Genomic DNA, 24855 nt, shown 5'->3' with positions numbered 1-24855 from the left:
CTACTTTATAATTTAAACCAGAAAAAAAAAAAAAAAAAAAAAAAAGAGAAAAAGGATATCTGGACCACACAAATTTCCCTTTCTGCAGAGCTAGAGGGGAGTCTATTGCTTCATGTTTTGCTCTGTGAAGGCTACTTCAGCATGTCAGGGTAAGTTTATTTATCAGAAAGACCTAACTGCCTAAATTCCAGCCCAGGGAATGAGAGACACTGGCCCACACTCCTGCTTCTCCTGAATGATTATAGACACGTTAATATGTTCAATTAGTCACAAAATTGAGAGACTTTAGCAATATGATGTATAAATAGCATGTATAGACAACACTGCCAACTACAAACCAGTTTCCCACAAACAAATCATTTTTCTGCAGAAATTAACTGTCTGCAGCAACCTATCCCAGCAACCTCATCATGCTTCACAGACCTGAGGAAATGGCAACCCTGAGCATCTGGCACAGTATGGCTGAAATACAGGATTCCACTTCTGCTCTGTACTGAGTTTTACAGAGCCAGACCAATTTTTAATGACTCTTCCTAGGTTCAGTCATGTGGTTTTTGTTCCTTTTTTTTTTTTTTTTTTTTTTTGGATAATTTCAGAGACTCAGGAATTTTCTGGATCAGCACTGGCCAGACGAGACTTAGCCTCTGGTGCATTGTTTTCCATGGCAGTGGTAGTTAAAGGAGCAAGTTCAAGTGCAGCAAACTGCCTAGAGTAAATTGCCTAAATAAAGTAAATTTTGATGATAGTTTTAGCAATTTGAATCATAAGGCTGATATATATCACACAGGCAGGCAAGCAAAAAGCTGATGATCTTAATCATGATTTTTGTATCACATGGAAGAAAATTTGGAAAATGGGAAACAAAGAAAGACCATTATGTTTACTGGTAGATGCTGCTAATAATAATTACATATTATTATTTTACAGTTAATATATAATAGCCACCATCATCCAAATAATCTATTTTCTTCTGCTCAGGGCTAGTTGCCACATGTACACAGAGAGCTACTTTCTATGTGATCTGAGACACTATTTTGTAAGGAACGTGAAATTTACTCATTTAATAACTTCTTTGTACAGAATTTTGCCTGTCTTTTCCATTTTTCACTTTCACATTTTGTGAAATCAATTCTCTATCTAATTTAAATACAGGGAAGTGGAAGAAAACCAACAATTCTCAAGGGGAAAAGTACATTGTAATTTTACAGTTAATCTTCTATAATTTTCTTGAATGGCTCTCATTCAAAGATAGGGCACTAAACCATGTTAAGACACCAGCTTATCAGTGCACCTTCAAGTTGTTAGTATGATAATAAGCAAATAATTAACATTTACAATTAACATTTACTCTCATTTTTGAATTTGATATCATACTGTGAGAGATTTCAAGCACATCTTCATTTTCTACATTTTTTACAAGATACGCCTTTTCACGATGGCTTACAGGGTAGTTATAATGTATATTTCACACAGGATCTATGGAATATTCTTAATTTAGAAGTAAAACTATTAAAAAAAATATTTTTTCTTGTTTACAATTATAAATGCTTTATCTTTCTGGAATGTACAAAATGACCCAAATTTACTTTCAGAACAGCATTGTCATGGCTGATAGACAGTATTACCACGTATTTTTTTTTTAAAGTTATATATTTAAAGTGATCAATTAGAAATGTTGGGTATGTAGTTATATGGCAACTAAATGGAAAGTAGATGCACTCAGGCTTTTGGAACAGCTGCCTGATGTGGGACCACTGACAAGGTGCTTACCCAGGAAGAACAACTTGCACACTTCAAACAGAAAAACATTTATGTCTAAGATGCCAAGTGTAAAAGAAAGAGGAAATGATGATAGATATTACTGAAATGTAGTGAAGGGATGCTAGCCAAACATGCAGTACTATATATACCTATGAATCCTTAAGCTCAGAAACTACAGTGGAAGTATCCTAAGGCCCTAATCCTGCAAACACTTCTGGACAGCGCATGCTTTTCTTTAATATATTAATTCAATTGCATAGTAGAAAAATACCAGACTCCAAAACAAGAAGATCAAAATGCCACATGCCAAGCGACTGCTGGAAAATAAAGGGAGAAATATTTGAATGCTTTTTAAGACCTACAGATTGCCTACTTCAGCAAACAAACTATCATTTTGCTTTAAGAAAAGCAAATATGTAAAAAACTATATTAATTTTCCTTTCAGAATGACTGTTCATAAAACAATTACTTTTGAAGATAACTGTAAGAAGGTTAGCTGGTAGTTTTTTGATGAATAAATGCTTAATTCCACTGTCATGAAAACATATTGTCAACAAAAGATGGTAATAGTTTTACTAAGGGATGTCTGCAAGAGCTTCTCCTGGAAATATTAAGATCTTTAACTTCATCTTTACAAAGGGTAAAATAGTAATATTGGCAAATAATAATGGTAGGCCAGTAATAAGACAACAATGAAAGTTCACTAAAGGCTTCTCATATTATTTCAGCAACATGAGTCATCACAAAATTTAAGAACGTAAGTTGATCCAAATAAACAAGATTACTTGTGAATGCAATGTTAAGCACAAGCTCAAGTTCTGTGCTGGATAAGAATCAACTTGATTCTAAAATACCCACGAATTGTGACATGAGTATAGATAGCAAATCACAGTAAAATATTTTCCAAAGGTCAATGCCAGAATGAAGCTAAAAGAAGTGAAATCCCACCACTCCCACTGCACACCAATATAAAATTATTTTCATTAGCAACTTTATTCTATCATTCTATTGAACATCTTCTCCTTCTGCTCCTACTTCCTGTACACTTCTCTATTTCTCTGGCATTTAGCATTGCTAAATGTGTCTGCTTGAGACAGCCATTCAGTATCCCTATCATCAGTATTGATCTATCTGACACTGTTGTATCCCATTACATATTTTCACATGAGAGAGGGACAAAGATCTGTTGACACAGCACACAACTAGATTAACCTTGAATGTTAATGGATATAGAAATGCAATGGATGCATTCATTATCTTAACTATCACTAACTCGTCAGGTTCCATATCATCATTGTAAGCCTAGAAACAATTTGATATTTAGAAGTATATCTTTTATCGTTTTCAATAAGTCACAGAAAAGAGGACCTACTACTATCTGAGAAACTCATGCTCAGAACCATGTTGGTCTGGGAATGAGACAAAATTTTTCTACCAGGCTTGCAGGAAAGTAAAAAAGGCACTTTCCGGTTTCTGAACATTAGGACCACAGAGCATGTTATGATTATGTGTCTACAAATGTCAAACACTCTGCTGTAGCATTAAACGATCTTCTAAGACCCAAGTGGAGACATGGCAGACAAGATGATAAATGGGTATTACGTGTATTAATAAGGAAAACAAACAAACAAACAAACAAACAAACAAACCCCCCCCCTCTCTTTAGCCATTGTGAATAATACCATATGTTGTGGTAAAGAGCTTTAAACAATATATAGTTCAGACCTCAGTTCATGACATGTATTTGAACCTACTGTGCTGGAAAAAAAACCCAAGCCATATATAATTTAAGGTTTGGGGCTGTTTTTTTTTTTGTTGTTGTTGTTGTTTGTTTGTTTTTTGTTTTGTTTTGTTTGTTTGCTTGGCTTGGTTTTGTTTTGTTTTACTTCTCTAATCAGGAGGGAAAAATTACACTTGGCATTTATGGGAAGCTTATGTACTGAAGCAAAACATGTTCATGTCCATAAAACTCATGATGCAGCATTTAATAGTCTAGAAAGAAGATTCTGTTACCTGATGGAGATAAGGTACGAATGAAAGCCAGCAAGACGTTAAAGGGACATCAATCACCAAAAGCCAGTCAGCACTTGAACAGAAAAAGTAACTACTCACATAGTGCCACTTCATATTATAAGAAAGGGTTAGGTTGTCTTTGGGAAGGCTTCCTCTACTTGTCCAGACTGACAAAGGCAGGAGAATTACTCCTATCTTTAGCCTTCTCACATGTCAGTGAAGTCCTTAATGAGCCATGTAGTTTATTATGTAGTTTCTCTTTTATACAAAGTTTCTAGTATGAAAATCTCCAACCCTTGGCAAAGCAATTTTATCCACTTATGCCTAAGAATGAAATGATAAAGTTTGCTTCTCTTCTCACACTTCCAGTAGGAATGCCAACAAATACCAATTATAGTACTTTTCAGAGCACTCAAATTTGACTATCAGATTCTTAAGTCATTTAGGTGATTCCTCCTTAGAAACACAAGTGCTATTTCAAAAGTTACTTAAGAATCTAACAGCTTGGTCTTTTGGGAAAGCTAGTGCTCAGAAAATTAGAAATGTATTTGTAGTGCGGTAGCTACCCTGCACAATCTCCTCACACAAGCCTTCCAAGTGCATAAGAAATACCAATGTACTTAAAAATTCAACATGTTGCCTAATCACAGCCCCATTTATACATCAACATAACTATCTTGTATGGAGAAACCCTATGTCTTACTGGTTTGCTTGGGGTCCTAGTGACTTTTGAAAATAAGGCATTAGGTTCCCTAAATAACAGAAGTGCTTTTGACATTTTTACCCTTGGACTATCAACTTATTTTACACAAACTAAAATAGTTCCTAGAATAGAAATCTGCCTTTTGAGGCCTGATCTGACCCAAAATCAGATACTGCCTGGCTTGGCAGTATGAAGTCTCAAGTCAGAAAGTTTTATTAGAAAGAAAATATTGGAGGAACAGTGTAATGTTTTTTGCCGTTGATTCATCCTATAGACAAATGTAATAGAGTACTCACTAAGCATAACTAAATGTAAGCCCTCTGCAGTTTTTAATTAGTCTTTTGGAGAAAAATATAAAATAAACCTGTTTCTGAATCAGACTCTTAATTCTTTGGGCCCAATTTGTTATCCCGAGTGAAGATACAGTTTGTTTCATTGATTTATATGGGATATGACAGATGAAAGCAAAGTCTAAAATCCAGACTTGTCAATAGGATATGAATATAACAAGAAATCAAAGCTCACTTAGGAGCATGTTGGAGAGAGCCCACATGTCAGAGGAAAGAGAAGAAGAATCAAATCTTAGCAGTAATAGGCGTGAAATAACTTTTTTGGCAGTGGACTGACAATCATCTTGATGTTCCCTGAGGAGTGATTTGCTGCTTTCCTTTGCCTTACACTGCTCAAATACACTCAGAAAACCAACCCTTACTATAACTGTCTGTTATATCAGTAAGTGAAAGACCAAATTACTTATGGCTTTTTCATCAACTTATATCTGCAAGGCTACATTTCAAGCATTAATTTACCTGGAAAATAAATATTGCTCCTGTCTCATAACAGAAGATGATCTCTGTCTAAACTTTTGATGCACTGATTCATGTAATGCTTGATTTGCTTCATTCAAGTAACTGCACATTCCACTCTGATGGGAAATGGCTAGTCATTGAAACAATTTTTAACTTCTGCCTTTGATTATCACAGAACAGAAGTCTGGGGTCTTGTTCCAGAGAAAACTCCAAAATTCTAAAAAAACATGTATTTCAGTTTTGGAACAACAACAAAATGTTAAAATCCTGTAGTAGGAAAAAGATTTGTTTGAAAATAGGTCACAGTCCTTGGCTTAGCGAGTGCCAAAATAACTGCGACCCTTGCAGGCCAAATTCTGAAAATTTCAAGTCAGAGTGGCGTTCAGGTTTTCAGCTTCCTACCTCCATGCTTCCAAGATACTTCCAGTACTTATGCCTGGAAGCTTCCATGGTTTTATCCAAAGGATGAATTCTCAATACTTTCAACCTTTTTGGCAGCTGTCTTTGTACTTGAGACAGACTGTATAGTGAGTCATCTCAAAGGACATTGACTCTGAAAACTATGGGTTTCCTGACTCTAGAGCAGTTCATATAGTAGGTCTGTTTAGGAGCCATGAGATGCAAAATCCTTGTCTGGTGACTCTGGTCATGGATCAGTTTGCCCAAAGGCAACTCACATAGAATCACCTTAAAACTGTGCATCCGGGACTACAGGAGACAACTTGGGCCAAAAATACTTCAAATGAAAGCCCATGTTTTCTTAAAAACTGTTGAAGCAATCTTTTGAACATTCTGCTTTCAACATCTTTTTTTCCGTTAACTTGTCTATTCACCATGATCCTTGATCTATCTTATCACTGAAATGAGAACTCATGATCTTTTACTCATAAACTGCCCTCGATTTCCATATTCTCCATTACTATTGACATTGTATTCCCCTCGATGGCATCACATGTAGAAAAATACCTCCTAAAACTTGACCTGATCACTCTAATTGTGCTCTTTCTTTCTCAACAGTAGCTATTTTTCCCTTTGTAACTATCCTGTGAACATTCTCAAGCAACCCCTTTTATTTCATCTCGATTACTGTAGCTATGCATTTTCTGGTTTCCATGACATTTCATTGCCAAGAAATACATTGAAAAAGAAAATTTGCTAAGACTAACTACCAGCAGCTCTAGCACTCATTTGAAATGAGAAACCCTCTAGCAAGATTCAAGTGCTACAGCAGAGCAAAGACTGCAGATTCATATTTATGTAATCTAAAAGGGCTCTAAAATTCTCAGATGACAGGAGCAGACTTTCTCTTAACTCAAATGTGTATTTAATTATTTATGCAAAGTAGTGCTGGTCCAACAGCAGAGTGCTACTCAGCCTTTTAATAATGAACTAGAGATAACGATCTCCCTGTGACTCTATAAGACTACGAATCCTCCACATTGGAGCACGGTGCTGTAGTCCTTAATGGTGGCAGCAAGTCTTCTCTTTGGCTTTTGATGAAAAATGTATGCAAGCCCTGGATTTATTCCCTACCAAAAGATAAGTTGGGAATTTTCTTTGAACTTGAAAAGCCTTGTTACAATCAGCACTATTAGAACCTCCCCATATTCAAAACTCTTCACATCAATGCCTTCTATTTTTCTCACATGAACCTATCATAGCCAATTACAGTCAAATGAAAGATAAAATACATATTGCCATATCAGTGCACACTCAAACTACATTCAACATCATCAGACTCATCTTTGTTCTTTCTATGTCATTTGCTAGTGACACTCACAGCACACCATCTTCCAATGTCATTCTAAGGCACCTGGCATTAGGTACATTCTGATGCCAAGCCCCAGAGGTTGGATGGGACTTTGAGCAACCTGGTCTAGTGGGAGGTGGCCCTGCCATGGCAAGGGAGGTTAGAACTAGATGATCTTTAAGGTCCTGTCCAATCCATCCCAAACCATTCTATGATTCTGTGATCTCTGGCTTCTGGGCACAACTTCAATGTACATAATACACAAGTAATTGCATTCATCATTAGTTGATTATTCATAGCTGACCATCAAGACATTAACTGGACATTTTTTGTCAGTGGCTGACTCATACACCTTTTTTATCAGTCAATGTCCAGCATTTCTTTGACTAGTTTTGTTAAAATGAAATAATGTAGCGTCATGTTACTGGTGGTAGCTGACAGCCTTTTTTTTCATGAAAAGCCCAGTATTAAATTAGAGTTGTGAATTTTAGTTTTTTATTTTGGTGCCATCAATAGGCCTCTTACCGTAACAAAGACAAAACTCTTAAAACACCTAATAAATATGTTGTAAGAGATAACAAATCTTGATTTTTAATTTATTTTAATTTAATTTTCTTAAACGTCTTGATTTTTATTAGGTGTCAGTATATCCTCCAGTAAACTCAGACTTGGAGTAAAGAATCAAGTTTAAACCCTTCATAGAAGAAAATAGTGTTCTCACTAAGTGAATAAGCACTCCTGTGATCTACAGAGTAACTTCGTAAAGGCAGTGTGCTTACATCAAATATTAATCATATTTTGGACTCAATAATACAAACAATATGGTCTCACGATAGTGTTATTGAGTTGATACCTGAAATGGTAGGCCAGATTAAACAAGATCATGAACTGCTCATTTCAATTACAGACTCATTAAGTAATTATGTTAGAACCACCACCCACAAAAACAAAACAAAACAAAACAAAACAAAACAAAACAAAAGTAAACATATAAGTATGCTTTATGACATGCAGTAAAACTAGCTTTATGGCTAACTTTCCCCACAAAGTAGGGAATGATCTACAGCCTACCTTGATATGCATTAGAAAACAACTGCATCATTAGTACAAAATATTTGCACTTCTCAAGCCTCAGTCATCATTTTGTGTATGCACAATTTAATTATTTTGCTTTTTACATGCTCAGATCTCAATCCATGCAGTCTGTACATAAGTAAAACATTCTCTTTCTTGAGAAGAGCTCTATTTATGTTGACAATCCAATTCATGATGGCAACTAAAACCCAGCATCATTTAAATTGACAAGGATGTCTGAAACAGGCTTTACAAATTTCAAAGTTGTTTGGAAGGATTGGAACAGAAACTAGATTTTAATCCTGAATTTTAACTTTCCAAAAAGCTCCTTCTATCTTTTAGAACTGAACCAAAATTTGAGTTGCAAACACCTCTGTAATTTCAGATATTAGAGATATAGCTCCTGCAATTTTTAATATTTATGGCTGCATCTGTATTTAAGAAAAGTTTTACTGTTTGTAATTTCAGAATAAAATCAGTACATGCAGCATTGCCCCATGGTGTTATGAAAACTACTACTATGCTGTGCTGATAGGAAATCCAGATTTTGTGAATTTTAGATAATGTCTACATTATAGAATTTTCTGTTTATCGTATCTTCTTTTGGGCATATTTCCATTCTTCCAATTGTGTTGATTATCTGTGCACAACTAGATGGTTGATACATTTTTTGTAATCTTGGATGACTATAGAGAAAAAAATAATTCTGTATGCCAAATGAGAATAGACAAAAACAAATTTAAAGTTCAGATCTCATTTTTGCAAGCTTTTAATTTTGTCTTCCATTGTAGTAAGTATGCTTCCTTACAGCTTCGTTATTCACATTTAGTATTTCATTGCATCTGCACAAATGAACTAAAGCCATACAAATAGCATAATTGACCTTGGAATGAACAGAGCTTAAAACAGTTAAATGAATTAACACGGAAGGTCTTCTTACCGTGAAGATGACCGCTCTCACAGAAGATGAAACAGAATGTAATAAGATGACCGATGAAGAACCACATGGTTATCTTCTATTCAGAGATTATCTCAAAAGGAATTCTGCCTTGCAACACCAGTCTTCAGAGAACTAAAACCACCTGATGAGAGAGGAATAAAAACGAGTAAATAATTCTGAAACAAGGTTTTATCTCATATCATATTTAGCTTGCCATAATATGTGTCTAAACAGAATACTAAAGGATAGAGTCTTTTGGATAATAAATGCACTATCAAATTTTCTGGATTAAAATAATGATCTCTTCTATTCAGACAGCATGCTCTTTAAGGATACTCAGGTTGTCTGGTGATAGTAAGTAATATAGCAATTGTCAGTCGTGAACATCCTTTATTAGATCAATCTTCCGAAATCAGAAGCATGCCTTGGATTGGATCTAGATCGTTTCGGTGACAACACTTCACTGTATTAGTTATGTTAAAGTATTATGTAGTTTGCAACAACATAAGGAACATGTAGATTCTGTCCTCCCCAATCTCAGTAAATGCTACACTATAATTAATGATTTCAAAGTCTGCAAGAAAAGAAAAATACAGTGAAACAAAAGTACATTAATCTTTTTAAGGATTCATTTATGTTGTCTAGTATATAATTCCTTTAAATCTTTTACTATGCAACTAAAAGATTTTCCATGATTCCATGGAAAGGCAGTATTAGTTTTTATGCATTTCCTTTTCATTGCTGAACATAATGATTATTGCAATGTCATATTTAAAGCTTTATTTTCTCCCTATGAGAAAATAATTTTCTCCCTTTATTTTCTCCCTTCCTGTATATATACTAAATTGAAACTAAAGAAACATGCAGCTTCTTTTAAATATTTTGAGATTTTAGATACCATTTTCCTAAATACTTAACATTTTTTACTTCTCTCAAGCAATATTTTGCCAGCTTTTTCCTTCTGTCTGGTGGTTGTTATCTATTTCTTTAGGGCAATGTGTCAGCTTGTTTGAAGTGTGTAATTTTCCTTTTTCTTTAATGGATTTCTTACCATGCATATATAAAAAGACATATATAACCCTTTTACATCCATCATATCTTGTTCATACTCCTCCTGTCTTCTCTTGATCGGTTCTATTGTAGCACTTTTTAAGTTATGGCCTTCACACAAAGCAAGGCTTCCATCCCTGACAGAATATTATCATATGTTGGGCATGTGGAAATATTACATGCTCTGCTCAGTTTATAAGTTTTGTTACTATTTCATTACAAGAATATGCTCATGTGTAGTTAAATACCCTTCAGTACAATGCATCCTAGCACATGTTTACATGTTAACATGGCTTTGTCACTTTTTGTGGGATGCAGTCTTGATGCTACTGTTTTCCAGTTGCCCATGACAGGTATTGATGACTCAGACCATGGCTTCTACATTTTACCTGGACTCTTGTTCTCTTGTAGAGTTGAAATCTTTTTAATAAGCATGTCTAAATTGTATTAATAGCTGTGAAAATCATGGCTGTTACATGAAAACATTATTCAGCAAAACAAGTAAAAGACCTGTACAGTGATGCCAAGAGGTATGATTGATCTAGAAATGTTCCCTGGAAAAAGACTCTTACATTGGCAACAAATGCATATGCATCCTGTAGGCGGATCCAAGTGGCAAAATTTAACCAATGTCTTGCTTCTGTAGGCACTGAACTTTCTTTAGACTCCAGCATTATACTTTGCTCTGCTAAACAAAGGATATTCACAGCCAGTTTAGGCATCCATCTTAAAATGGGAGAGGTACGAACTGCTGTGTCTGTATGACTCCTCAAAAAGATAAAGGTAGGTTACATTGACAAACAATTTTGTATACATGTCCAGTATCTAGATCCTGACTATGAAGGTTCTTGCGGTGTACCACTACCTCTCCTGGAACATTTATTTCAATGACATGAATTAAATTGCACAGTCCTTCTGAAATAATGCACATAATTAAACAGCAACGAAACAGTAACTCCGTTGAGAACAGTAATAATTACACAGTAACTCAGGGTGATAATAGCTGTGTTCAAATGTATTGACAGATGAAACTGCTAAGAGTAAACCCGTGCGCTCTCTCTGATGTTACAGGCACCGCTGCAGACAGAAGATGCCTCCTCCCTCTCTTTTGCAGAATTCAAGTTCTTTCTGGAAAGCTACTCTCATCCCTAGCTCTCTGAAAATGCCTTTCTGTTGGCTCAGAAAATGTAGTCTGAACACTGCTTCAAATTTCAGTAAATAAAAATTGTGTCAGTGAATGCTATAAATACCTCATTTTATTCAGATACAAAAATATCCCCCCCGCCAGGATTAAAATCCTTTCCTCGCTCTCACTTATTGCAGCTGGGTGAGTTCTGCATATACAGCACATCTCTGCTGATTTATCTCAGCTTGTGGATGAGAAGTCAGACTGCTTCATACTGCTCTGGTGAATTCCAGCAGAACTGCCTGCTATTAGATGAGACAGCGCACGGGTTATCCTCTGTATGCCTGAAGCAGCGTGACTGTACGTGATGCTACTACCCAGCTGCCCAAGTGTGAGCCCAGGAGGATTTGAGGGAGCAGCACTCCCAGTGGAGGCAGCACTGTGAGCTGCAGTGCTCATGCGATGTCATCCATTGCCTTTTTTGCTTTATAGCTCTCATCTTTTCTTTCCTTGCAGAGAGAGAAGGCCATTGTTGGCTAACTAAAAATCATTCCCTAACAAAAGAAGTCATTAGTATGACTCACTTTTCCACCCTGTAACAGGAGAGAATGATTGCTTGTCTGGTTCTACACCATTTAGCCTGCACAGTATACTATCCTCTTTTCCTAACAACAAAGCATTACAATTTTAGCAAATGAGTAAGAGATTTTAAACATATATAATAAAATGAGCAAGCACTTAACTGCAAATGCGTACACTTTAATTACTATCTAATGCTCATTAGCACATTTATATCCCTTCTTCAGTTCAGTTACCCAAAACATGACTACAGGGCCTTTGGCTTGTTAGATTCAAGAAAACTCCTGGAGAGCTGTCTGGAGTGTGGTCCTCCCAGAGGAAGTGGGGAAAAACTGGGAGATTGGCTGCCAAATAGAAAGCACATTCAGTTTTGAGCATGAGGACCTCCCAGAACTACTCTGGAGACTTGCAGTGTCTCATGATGCTTCATTAGGATCCAGGTGCTCCCAGGACAAAAGGAAAGACCTGCCTCTTTATACTACCAAATTGCAATGATTCTTTAATCTCCCTCTCACTCAAAAAACAAATAAATAAATAAATAAAAAACCTTTTAGGAAAATGTCTGCATTTTCTTCCTTATTCTGTGTAGCTTTCTTCAGGTCTTCACTGCTTACTTTTGCCTTCATTAAGAAGCAAAACCACTTACTTTACAGCTACGAAATAAATGGTTTTACATAATTTCCCTACATAATGTAAACCTGTAGATGACATCATCACTTTGCAAGAATATAAAGCACTCATAATCTTATCACAAAAGCAAAGGCAAAAAGCAGGTAAAGCAGTCAGATGAATAAAGATCAGGAGATCTAAAGCAGTGCCACTAAACTACAGAAACTACTGGATATGAAATTAAGACAGAGGAGATATATTGAGGGACAGAGGCCTACAGTGAAAATGGGAGCAAGAGTGGGGATGCTAAAGGGATGAAGAGTAAGCAAAGAAACTGAACTCAGCATCACGGAGGGAAGGGACATTGGGTGGGACACATAACTGAAGTGTGGGAGGATAGAAATAATAAACTAACCCAAATGGGCAGTCAGAAAGAAAGATAGAGAGGAAAAGCAATGGAGAAGGAAATGAAGGTAGATAAAGATGCATGAGGATGAGGAGTCTGCACTATTCACAGCAAGAGACCAAAAGACTGAAGGAAAAGACATGATTGGGGGAGATTATTTAATCTGTTGTCTATCAGCTAGACTAGCACAAAGTGAAAAGGGAGGAGCTGGGAAAAACAGAGAATCAGCTTGCAGTTGTATACTAGAAAATTAACAATAGATACTTCAAGACTGGAAGAGTGTGGAAGAAGAAAGATTGTCAAGCTGTGTGCGTCAGTAAATCTCAGCTTTTACCATAATGAGATCTTCCTTTCCTGAGGCTTTCAGCATGGGAGCTGCATTATCCCCCAGCCTCAGCTCAGGGCTCCCCCTTAGGAATCCCTAGTACGGAACTGATGGAGAGGGGGCAAAGGAAAGTGTTTAGGGGCTCTGGCTAAGAGAGGTAAATCAAGATTCTTGTTGCAGTTCTATTTTCCTGCTATATCATTATAATTACACACATTCAAGTTTTAGAATTGGTAGAGATTCCATCCAGATTAGACTATAAATAGACACAAAAATCTAGAGGAAATCTCGGGTTCTCCACCCTTTTTCAAAACATGAATATACACAATTGCAATAATTTACTAGTAAATTAACACAGTGGAAACTTATAATCAAAGCTTTTTAGGAGCAACAAAATACTTCAACCTAATCAGTGTTTTGTATTTTTTTTATTATTATTTCAGGCTCTTTTACTGATTTTAGTAAGCATCTAACTGCTTGTTATCCTGATTTTCTTAGAAGAGGTTGCATTTTTTTTTTTTGCTATGATAAGTAGCTCCTCAAAAATCTTATTACTTGCTTAGTATTTAAAATTATCAAAAAACTTTTGAAGTTAAATAAAATAACAATGCACATCAAATATTATTTATTGCATCACCCATTGTCATCTACTATTTTGGTCTTTGCAATTTAATTTTGTAATCAATCAAGCTTTTGAATTTTAGGTTAGACTGTGACATTAGAAGGTGAGTTACATCTTATCCAAAGTCTGTCTTCTCAAACACTACCCCCTATCCCTTGATCTAATTCTGAAACCAATACTTTAGCCACTAGTGTTTCCTGTTCTTCTCTATACCAGAAAAGTCATGACAGCCAAGCTCCTTCCCACTACACAGATTTATCTCATTACAGTGCTCTGGGATTACCGTAAGTAAACTTCCAAGCCAGCCCTGCTCTTATAGCACTGCTGTGTCTACAAAAGATTTTAGATGACAGCTGTCTATCTCTTAGAGTCAATAAGTGGGTTTAGTTCCCTTCAGAAAAGCTTGTATAGAAATGCTTCATTTCCTTTTGATCACCTTTGATTCCTATAATTATACTCTTCATTTTTGCCAGATTTGTCCAAATGTAAATGCAATTTCAAATTTCTGCCTTTCAAAACCCACACTGCTGCCCCCAGTAGTTGACCATTGGTCCAAACAGTGAGTCACCAACAGAAGTGTGCTTCTATATTTTCTATACCACTCTTTTTAGAGTATAGCTACTTTCTTCATTTCGTATGAACAAAAGCCAGCTAAGAAATCCTTCAACTTGATGGCCCAGACATAAGATTATCTTCTATCTTTTACATATCGTTAAATAAATAAATAAATAAATGCTTCTGTTCATTAATATATGTAAATAGGCTAAATTGATAAGCACAGATAATCAAGCACAAAGAAGATAATAAATTCCTTCTCTAGACATGTTATGAGCCATGCCTATTGTGCTTGAAAGCCATAGCACCTTATCAGCACATCAAGAAAACATAAAGCCTATAAGAAGAAACAAAAATATGCTATTGCAGAAGACTGATGTAAGGTACAGAAGATACCACACACCTGAATAGCAAGCTCATTGTTACAAGCTGTTTTTCATTGTAATTTTCTAATGCACTGTTTTTTAATGTAGGAAAACGTGTTGGTAGTTAATCACACTGTGGATTTAACCCTCCTGTTTCTTTTGTATTTACACATCTAAGAATCCAGACTTCAAGACAGTAATTTCTTCAGTCGGTTGCTCAGTAGGTACTCTTGCTTTTTGATTAAGCAATTAAGGAGCCTTATGGGACTTTGCTTGCCTGCTACCTCATCCCTTCCATTTTCATTTTTTTTCACTCTTTGTTTGGACTTTCTGTTATTTTGTCCTCTCAAACAGTTCATGCAACTAATGAGATGCCTTATTTTTCTTATTTGCATTCACAGATTCATTATAAATAAGGGTTCTTTTCCCTACAAGTGTTTTACAGTGGTCACATGCATATCTCATGTTGCAGTTAATCAATGACTCTGTAATGGAGGGTCATTTAGTACTGACTGCTATTACAAACATATTTTTTAGAAAGGTTTGGCATATCCTAATTTGTAGCAAGATCAACAACTCTGCTTTACTGTTAATTATTAATACAGCTTAGTTACTTTTCATGAGTCATTGAGCTGCAAATAGGTTTTGTTTTGAGATCCCTTCAGATAACATAGTATTGCTTAGCTGTACGGAAGCACTGTCTTTAATCAACATTTCAGTAGCAAAGGGTCAGGCAGCCAGTCCTCCAAGTCCGTATTCACAGGTTTTGCTCCATCAGCAACTGGCTGTTCTTTCTTCTAAGGTAATAAATAAGAAAAAGATCACTTACTGCTGCCGTTCGTCACAGACATTGCTCATGCTTTTCTGAAAGTATGCTGCAAGGGCTATACAGCTTATAGATTGCCTGGTAGAAACTTTCAGCTAACAAAAATCAATAAACCTCTGCCAAACACAGAGCATCACAGAGAACAGCACACTGAAGACACCCACTGCTCTAAAACTAGCATGGAAAGAGTCACCATGAATACAAATAAATATCAATTACTAAAAGCATACACTCTTTCATATGATAAAGAGAACATTTTGGTTACTTCATCCGACAACTTCAAGGGGCAAAATATACTAACTTCTCCAAAAAAAATTAAGACGATAATTGTTGTTATCCTTGCAGTTTCAATTTTAAGTTTAAAAAAGGAAAGAATGGGTAAGCTGATTGCTTTGAGTACTCAGAACATCATCTTGAAATTAAATCTCAAATACATTAGATCCATATCTAAGAAAAAATTCATCTGATGTTTCAGAAAATGAAATGACATTATGAAAACCTTCATAGCTCTCTTGGCATTTTCTATCTGATTTTCACATTTTCTTGAGTTTAGTAATACCTTGTAATTCATCACTAAATGAAGATATGGGAATGAATCATGTGTATTCAATAAGTTAATGGCAGATGTATTTATATTTATAAAAATTTAACAGTTTATTCACGTAATTGGTAACTCAGGACACCCTATAACATATTTCCTATTCTACAGCCAAAGACAAACTCAGTGGGAGATTTCATCTTCAAACTACGTTTCCTAGCAACTCTCTTTAAATCAGAGTAGCTTTTTTTTTTTTTTTTTTTTTTTAATTTACATCAATCACTTGCAACTGTTGAGAATACTTAAAAACATCTCTTTCATCCTGTGAATAAACAATTTGAATCAGACTAGCAGCTGCAAACAGGAGAAAAAAAGGAAAATCATTTCAATGTTTACGAGAACTTACTACTGCATTTTGGAATAATGTGTTATTTGTGCATTTTGGCTTAAGATTACACATTTCAGAATAGTCATTGGAGAGATCCACGGTCATTTTTTACACATTTTAACTGCCACACATCATTTTGAATGTTTTCTAAGTTTTAAAGGCTGCTTTTCAAGAATGCTTACTCATGAAGTAGACTCTGAACATTTCAGAAGATAAATGACTATTATCATATTTTCATTACTTACAACAAAAGCATTGTTTCCATAGTTTTCAGATGAACACTTTCCCAAGTTTTTGGGAAAGCTTAGTTTATCATCTTCTAATTATCAGTTGATAATTTTCATGTATATATTATTTATCAACCACAACATAGCCCCAGAGGCACACAGAATAAACAGAACTCTGTCTTAATGCTTCATCAGCTGGGGACATGCATTGACATGTACCACACAGCAAGCTCACTACCCTGGGCTTCAGGAGAGCAGGCTTTGGCCTCTTCAGGGATCTGCTTGATAGCGTACCGTGAGATAAAACTTTGGAAAGAAGAGCTGTCCAAAAAAACGGGTGAATATTCAAGGATCACCTCCTCCAAACTCAGGAGCAATGCACCCCAGCAAAGAGGAAGTCAGGCAAAAATGCCAGGAGGCCTGCATGGATGAATGAGGAGCTCCTGGCCAAACTCAAACAACACAAAAAGGAGGCCTACAGAGGGTGGGAGCAAGGACAGGTAACCTGAGAGAAATACAGAGAAATTGTCCAAGCATGCAGGGATCGGGTTAGATCACATAACATCCTAATAGAATTAAATCTGGACAGACACATCAAGGGCAACAAGAAAAAAAATCTATAGGTATGTTGGTGATAAAAGGAAGACTAGGGAAATTGTGGACCCTGTCAGGAAGGAGATGGGAGACCTGGTTACCTGGGATATATCAAAGGCTGAGGTACCTCAAAAACTGTTTTCCCCAATCTTCACTAGCAAGAGTTCTAGCTGCATCACCCAGGTTGCAAAAGGCAAAGGCAGGGGACTGGGAGAATGGAGAACCACCATAGATCAGGTTTGAGACCTTCTAAGGAACCTGAAGGTGAACAAGTTCATGAGACCTGTTGAGATGCCTTCATGGGTCCTGAGGGAACAGGCAGATGAAGTTGCTAAGTCACTGTCCATTGTATTTGAGAAGTCACAGCAGTCCGGTGAAGTTCCCACTGACTGGAAGAGAGGAAAAACAACCCCTGTTTTTAAAAACGGAAAAAAGGAAGACCTGGGGAACAACAGGCCAGTCAGTCTCACCTCTGTGCTTTCCAAGATCAGGAAACAGATCCTCCTGGAAATTATGCTAAGGCATATGGAAAATAAAGAGGTGACAGCCAACATGGCTTCACTAAGGGAAGATCATGCCTGACAAATCTGGTAGGCTTCTATGATGGCATTACAACATTGGTGGATAAGGAAAAAACAATTGATGTCATCTACCTGGACTCATGCAAAGCATTTCACACTGTCCTGCATGACATCCTTATCTCTAAATTGAAGAGACATGGATTTGACAGATGGACCACTCAGTGAGTAAGAACTGGGCTGGATGGTTGCTCTCAAAAAGTTGTGGTCAATGGCTCAGTGTCCAAGTGGAGACCAATAATGAGTGGTGTTCCTCACAGGTTGGTATAGGGACAAGCGCTTTTTAACATCTTTGCTGACAACGTGGACAGTGTGACAGAAGTGTACCCTCAGCAAGTTTGCTGATGCCACCAAGCTATGTGGTGTAGTCAACATGCTGGAGGGAAGGGATGCCATCCAGAGGGACTTTGAGAAGCAGACTCAGGAAGTTCAACAAGGTCAAGTGCAAGGTCCTGCACCTGGGCTGGGGCAATCCCAAGTATAGATACACTCTGGGTGGAGAATGGATTGAGAGTAGCCTGGAGGAGAAGGACCTGGAGGTGTTGTTTGACAAGAAGTACAACATAATCCAGCAATGTGTACTTGCAGCCCAGAAAGCCAACTGTATTCTGGGCTGCATCTAAAGAAGCATGGCCAGCAGGTTGAGGGAGGTGATTGTCCCCCTGTACTCTGGTCTTGTGAGACCCCACCTGGAGCACTGTAACCAGGCCTAAGGCCCCAAGCACAAAAAGGACATGGACGTATTGGAGCAAGCCCAGAGGAAGGCCATGAGGACAATGAGAGGGCTGGAGTACCTCTCCTGTGAAGACAGGCTGAGAGGTTGGGATTGTTCAGCCTGGAGAAGAGAAGGCTCTGGGGAGACTTTAAAACAGGATTCCAGTACCTAAAGGGGCCTACAAGAAGGATGTAAGGAGACTTTTTAAAGGGCACGTAGTGATAGGACAAGGGGGAATGGCTTTAAACTGAAAGAGCCTAGATTTATATTAAAGATAAGGAAGAAATTCTTCCATGTTGCCCAGAAAAGCTGTGGATGCCCCATCTCTGGACATGTTCAAGGTCAGGATGAATGGGACTTTTAGCAACCTGGTCTAGTGGAAGGTGTCCCTGCCCATGGCGGAGCTGTTGGGACTAGATGATCTTTAAGGTCCCTTCCAACTCAAACCATTCTACGGTTCTATGATCAGAACAGCCTTTGGATGAATCCCAGAGTCAAAACTACTATATCTGAGAAACACCATAAATCAGATCTTCACATGGTAATGAAAGAATACTGATGCTATTGCTGCACTTAGATAAAATATTTTTCCAAGCTCCTTGAATAAAGTCTTGTTCAGAAACAAACAAACAAACAAACAAACAAATCTTGAATCACCTTGAGGTGAAATGGGGAGGAATTAACGTGGAAAAATAAATGCATAATGGGATAAAAGTGTCTGGTTGTATGTAAAGAGTGGGCTGGTGAGTATGCTAGTCTGGCCATGCCCTTCCCTGATTAGCAAAGTGTGTTCTGTTTTCTTAATAAATTCCATCTCTGTTTTCCTGGGTGAGGGGCTTTCTATTCTGTGTATGTGTGTACCAGCCTGAAGTAGGACCATGAGCCTGAGGTGCCCAGGTGTCCATGGTGGCAGTAACTGGTGGGACTTGTGTGGGACACTGCAGAAGCTGGAACACAAATACAGCGTGGGTGCATATAGCAGCGAGCAATCGCCAGCGGGCATCAAGTCCAGAGAACCACTTCAGAGCACATCTAAGCAATTAATACATCTACAGACAAGTGCAAAAGAGAGAAGCACTTGAATTCACATATACAAATCATTCTGGTTTCCTTTGTATTTAAGGAAAAAAAAAGATAAACAAATCAATCAATCAAACAAACAAAAAGACAATTGAGAACTAAAGGTCTGATCTACCAAAGTGTTTGAAATACACTTAAGAATGCACTAAAGTGTAAGATGAACACATAGAGCAAAATCACAGGAGGCACTTATCTGCAGGAGTGAAGTCTAGAAAACTGTATTTTAAAGATCTTGTTCCAATTTTCACATTGTTGTGGCAAAAAATACACTTTGATATGTAGATAAATACAAATTAGGCAAGTCAGACACAAAAAAGACATTTCTTTATAGTTATCAAAGTCACATTAGTAAGTAATTCTAATTCCAATAGGCTAATTTCAAATAATTACATATATTTTAGGTGATAATTATTCTGTTGAATGTAACATACAAATGTATTCTTTCACAGATGTTATTTTAGTATGGCAATGTGCCAAGAACTCAAAATAACCATCTCATATTGAAGGAGTTGATTGCAAAGTAATGCCATAACATCTTGCAGCAACTCTAGCTTCTTCCAAGCAACAAAAGGGAATTACTACAGACTCCATTAAACATCTACCTACAGTCCCTGCACTCCTATTGTTCTAGCCTGAAAATGCCAAGTCAGCAGTATTGCTATTTGATATTTTAGGTGATGTGTTGGTACATCTACAAATCAAGCATATCCACACATTAACTTCTTCAAAGAAAATCACAAGTGCTTTAATTTATGAACTTTTACACACACGTTCTTCTGTGCTTGTCTTCCTTCCACCCTGACCTCTTTCTTCCCCAATGTGTACAAGTTTCTAAATACTTCAAATATTCAGTTGAACTACTTTAACAGGTGAGGCACGTAAAGTACCTTTCACATTACCTTAATATTTTCAGGGGAAAAAAAAAAAGTCTCCCTGATGTACAGATGAAATTAGAAGAGAAGAACAGACAAAATGTTACATACAATAAGCGATATCAGAAATTGAAATAGCATCATTACTTTCATTGGCATCTCTGTGATTTTGTACTGATGGAGACGCAATGACAACATACTCCAGTATGCATTATTAGTCATCTTAAAAGGCAATGTGAAAGATACTACTATTTATAACTACCAAAAACTGCTGTGTATCACATTCTGTGGTCTGCTAATGCATCTATCAAATGAATCGTTATGGAAACACATATTAGGTCATTTGGTCCTTCTGTTTCTCAAAATATTACAATAAATATATATATATATATATATATATATATATAAACACACATGTGTATTGAACTATGCTTTATGTCCTGAAATGTTCTGAGAACTTTGGGGATCTACTTTTTGATAAAAATATCTAATTCTCATGACAGTACCAACAATATGGGAAAAAAAAAAAAAAGAAAAAAAAAACACCTTTAATGTGGGCAATACATTTAGCTCTTTACCTGCAAAATCTGATATACATCATCAAACTCACTATGCATTTTTCAACACAGCTTTATATATCACATTTTTCTTTTTTAACACAGAGTAGCTCTAGGTCACATAGGCAATTTTTGATATCTTCTGTGCTGATGGTATAACTGAAAACTACCTTTCTAGGATACTAAAATTTGACAGTAAGTCAGCATGGTTTGCTTTCTTAATCAAGAGATGATACCTTACATTACTGTTTCAGATTCAGCGGTTTATTTTAATGCTGCAATCTGGCTTTTCTTTTATAGCAATCACAGAAATGCATTGACAATTCTGAAGAGCTAAAATTTCATTAGTTCTGAGCTGTCACAGAATCTAACACTCAAACTTTTGCAGATCATTCTTGGGACTCTTAAGCAGAAACAAGATACTGAGGAGAGACAGGAGCATATAGTCCCTTGTCATTCAGTAAGGCATATGAGGACTGCAGGATTTAAGCACAGTGGTACAAAGGAAATAATATGATGGCTTAAGACTCCAGAACCAGGAAATCAGGAATAATTTCTGGGTGATCATTTTGACTTGTACATTTCAAAGTTTTTCCTTTCAAAAATTAACTCCAGTTTTCTACTTTCTTAGAGTAGAAACCGAATTAAGGTTGAATTTAAGGACATGAAAAACAGTGAAAGCTAAATGTCTGAGATGGAACTTGCGTTAGGTATTCTGTGGGGATAAATCTTACTCAATTTTCATGGTAAGATTAAATTCAGAAAAAATGCAGAAATATTAATTCCGGGAATCATCAGCTCCCCTAATAGAGCACATACCAAAGACCGCTTTAATACTCACCTTGACAATGAAGCATCCTTCCTGCTTTTTGTTACACTATACCACTTAAGTGCATATTTTCTTGGTGCTAGCAGAGCACTCAGTAGTTTATAAACTAAACTCTCCGGCCATTTATTGTGGATGGAAAAGAGCAAATGACAGCCCAAGCATCAGCAGTGTAGTAATAAATAATGTACCTGAATTTCTCTCTTTGTTGCGCATTATAATCGAATAAACTCTAAATTTCTCCCATTTGATGTGGGTAAAAAACACGTTGCCTGTAACTACTGTAGCATGGCCAAGCATTGATTTATTGATATAGACAAAAAGAAGAACTCTCTTCATCTATGCTACCATATTTGTCACTCAAGATTACAGACAAAGAGATTATATAGGTTAACACTTCAAGTAAATTATCAAAGAATATACCTTGTACTTGCCTTCACATCTTATCAGAAGAGAAGCTTCTATTCAGAAGAATAAATGGAAAAATTAAAGTACACAGATTTTCTGTCCTTGTTTACCATTGATCTTCCTCTGTCTTGATATGTGTTTTGTGGTATACAGTTTGAAGAACCCAGTAACAACATTAAAAGGAGGGAAAAATAGTAAAAATAAAAGCTGTAAGGTTTATAAGTTGACTACAGGCAAGAAATCTGAAGAATACTGTGGTCATTTTGTGGTCATTTTTAAGCTTTTTTTTTTTTTTTTTTTTTTTTTTTCCCTTCATTATGCTCTTTTTATGCAGCATCTCTCTGACCTCTGGCAGGATATCCCCTATTGAGACAGTGTTTACTACTGAAAAAATAGTACTGGGCCATAACATATAACGGGTCAGATGCTTTTCCTAAGTGTTTATATTTTTTTGGACCATTATTTTATGCTTCATTGCACATCTAAATATTATTTGTTCTTACAGATCATTAGTGTTTTTATTAAAAACGGCTGCACTTAGCGATTTGTATTTATCCCACAAAGAGTATGTGTCTACAATAAAAACCAAATGCATTTCAATTACATGTAAAAAGAAATAGTCAGATGATAGTCTAAGTGACCAATATCAACAATTCTGAGTCTCCCTTATGTTCTGAAATAAAATGTGACTCATCCTATATCTCATAAATTTGATTTAAACTACTTAACTAAAGCAAAAGGTAAAAACATAGCAATCCACAGTTATTAATACTAAATTTGCTAAAAGCAAAGCACTATATTTGGAAATCAAAGCCACATACACGAGTTAGTATCATAATTAGACTTAATATACCAAATCTACTAAGTCTTCACATTGGCATCACATTATCAGGTAAAAAAAAATCTTTTAAATTCCAAGAAGGGTTATGTGGAAGTGATTTATCAGAATCACTTTAATGAATTCAACTAAAATCAAATGAATTTTTATCTTGAAGATGATTCTAAAGGGTTATTTAGTGCTTAAACCAAAAACTTGTTGCGGTTTTTGCAGATTTCGATTCATTTTTCATTTTCTATGTGGTATATAACTGTTCTCCTCTTCCTAAATCCCAGCAGATGTATGATAGATCTGAAAAGAACACACAAGTAAAAGAAGTCTGACAGCTCTTGTTAGCATCCTACAGCAAGCATTGTAAAAGTTTCTTCCAATTCTAGAAGACACTTTAAAGAGTATCTTTGTGAGACCATATTTTAGGGTCACTTTAATGTCAGAAACTTCCCTTCTGACATCTTTTCTTTCAGAACTTCATTGATGTTCATTCTGACAGGTCTCAAATCAAAGCTTAGATTTCTTGAGCATTTCCCACCTAATAAAACCGGAGAAAGGAAACAGAAGAGGAAATTGCATTTCACAGAAGGTTTTGACCCATTCAGCTTGGTAGTATTTGCTATTTGGAAATAAATGCAGAATCACTCCTGTTATATTTTCAGATGAAAAAAAAAAAAAAAACGGGTTAAGAAAATTAACAATAAGAACAAAGTGCTCACAGTGTTCTACAATGCTTAGAAAACTATAGCATTCGGTGCAGTAAGGAATAAATTATTAAGGTCATAAAATCGACTGTGTGCACTGTGGACAACAGCAACTCTGAAAAGCATCTAGGGAACACAGTGGAAAAGCAATGTAAGTTGGATTTCCAGGACAATGCTGTGGCTAAAAGGACTGTGTATCTCTTAGGTATTAAGTGACTAAGTGCAGTTATTACGTGAATTTGCTCCTTAGATGGAACTAGCGTGACTCAGAACACTGTAAATAATTATAATGCTGGATGATATTTATTAAAAGAGACTGAAAAACAGCGTGTGGAGAGATATAAAATATACATACATATGTATAAGCGTAGTGGAGAAAATGCCTTATGGCAAGCATTTTCCTTGTTCAGCCTGTTTGGCATACCAAAATGACGACTCAGGAATATCCTGACTACAGCATATAAGTATGGACTGATAATACTGGTTACAAAAGAAGTCCTTTATTCTATTAGAGGAAAGCATAATAAAAACAGAAAGGTGAATTTTGAGTGACCTAAACTGGATGTATGGAAAAATTTTAGCAAAGAATACAGTGACATCCCCAGTTCTTGAGGTCTTCAAATAGATACTAAATTCCCTCTTGCAAGGTCCATTTTAGCAAAGCATAAAGTACTGGGCTAAGCACTGAGGCAGCTGGGTGGAATTTACTGGCCTACCTCTGAGCTCTCACAATGTTTTAAGAACTGGAGCTACAGTAAGGAGCCAGGAGATGATGTTCTGGCACAGTGCTTCCCCAGTGTGGGATGCTATGTTTTCAGACTGGCAAGCCTTGTTCCAGAAGCCAAGATCTCCAGACTTTTTCAAAAGGACTGTTGACTTAAGCACTTGTCTCTTGTAAAAGTCAGGTTTTGAGATCTTTAACTACTCCATTTTATAGCATCATCTTTCAGTGCATTCAGGAAAGGCCACCACTAGACCACAGATTATATTGCTAGGCTCCAGTGAGGTTCAAAGTAAATCATTTTT

The 24855-nt window shown here is 36.4% G+C and overlaps 1 protein-coding gene across 1 annotated transcript in view; it reads right to left on the bottom strand.

Moving 5' to 3' along the window:
- Nucleotides 1–24855, bottom strand: part of CNTN1 (contactin 1) — a 144347-nt gene that overhangs the window by 81880 nt on the left and 37612 nt on the right. Inside the window, exon 2 of the mRNA XM_035326087.1 lies at nucleotides 9051–9192. Within this exon, the coding sequence (XP_035181978.1) occupies nucleotides 9051–9117 (67 nt within the window). The 5' untranslated portion in view covers nucleotides 9118–9192. The remainder of the gene's footprint in view (nucleotides 1–9050; nucleotides 9193–24855) is intronic.

This window comes from Oxyura jamaicensis, chromosome 1, assembly GCF_011077185.1.
Source record: "Oxyura jamaicensis isolate SHBP4307 breed ruddy duck chromosome 1, BPBGC_Ojam_1.0, whole genome shotgun sequence".
Classification (NCBI taxonomy): domain Eukaryota; kingdom Metazoa; phylum Chordata; class Aves; order Anseriformes; family Anatidae; genus Oxyura; species Oxyura jamaicensis.
Note: the sequence above shows the minus strand (reverse complement) of the source record. Positions and strands in the feature narration are given on the sequence as shown.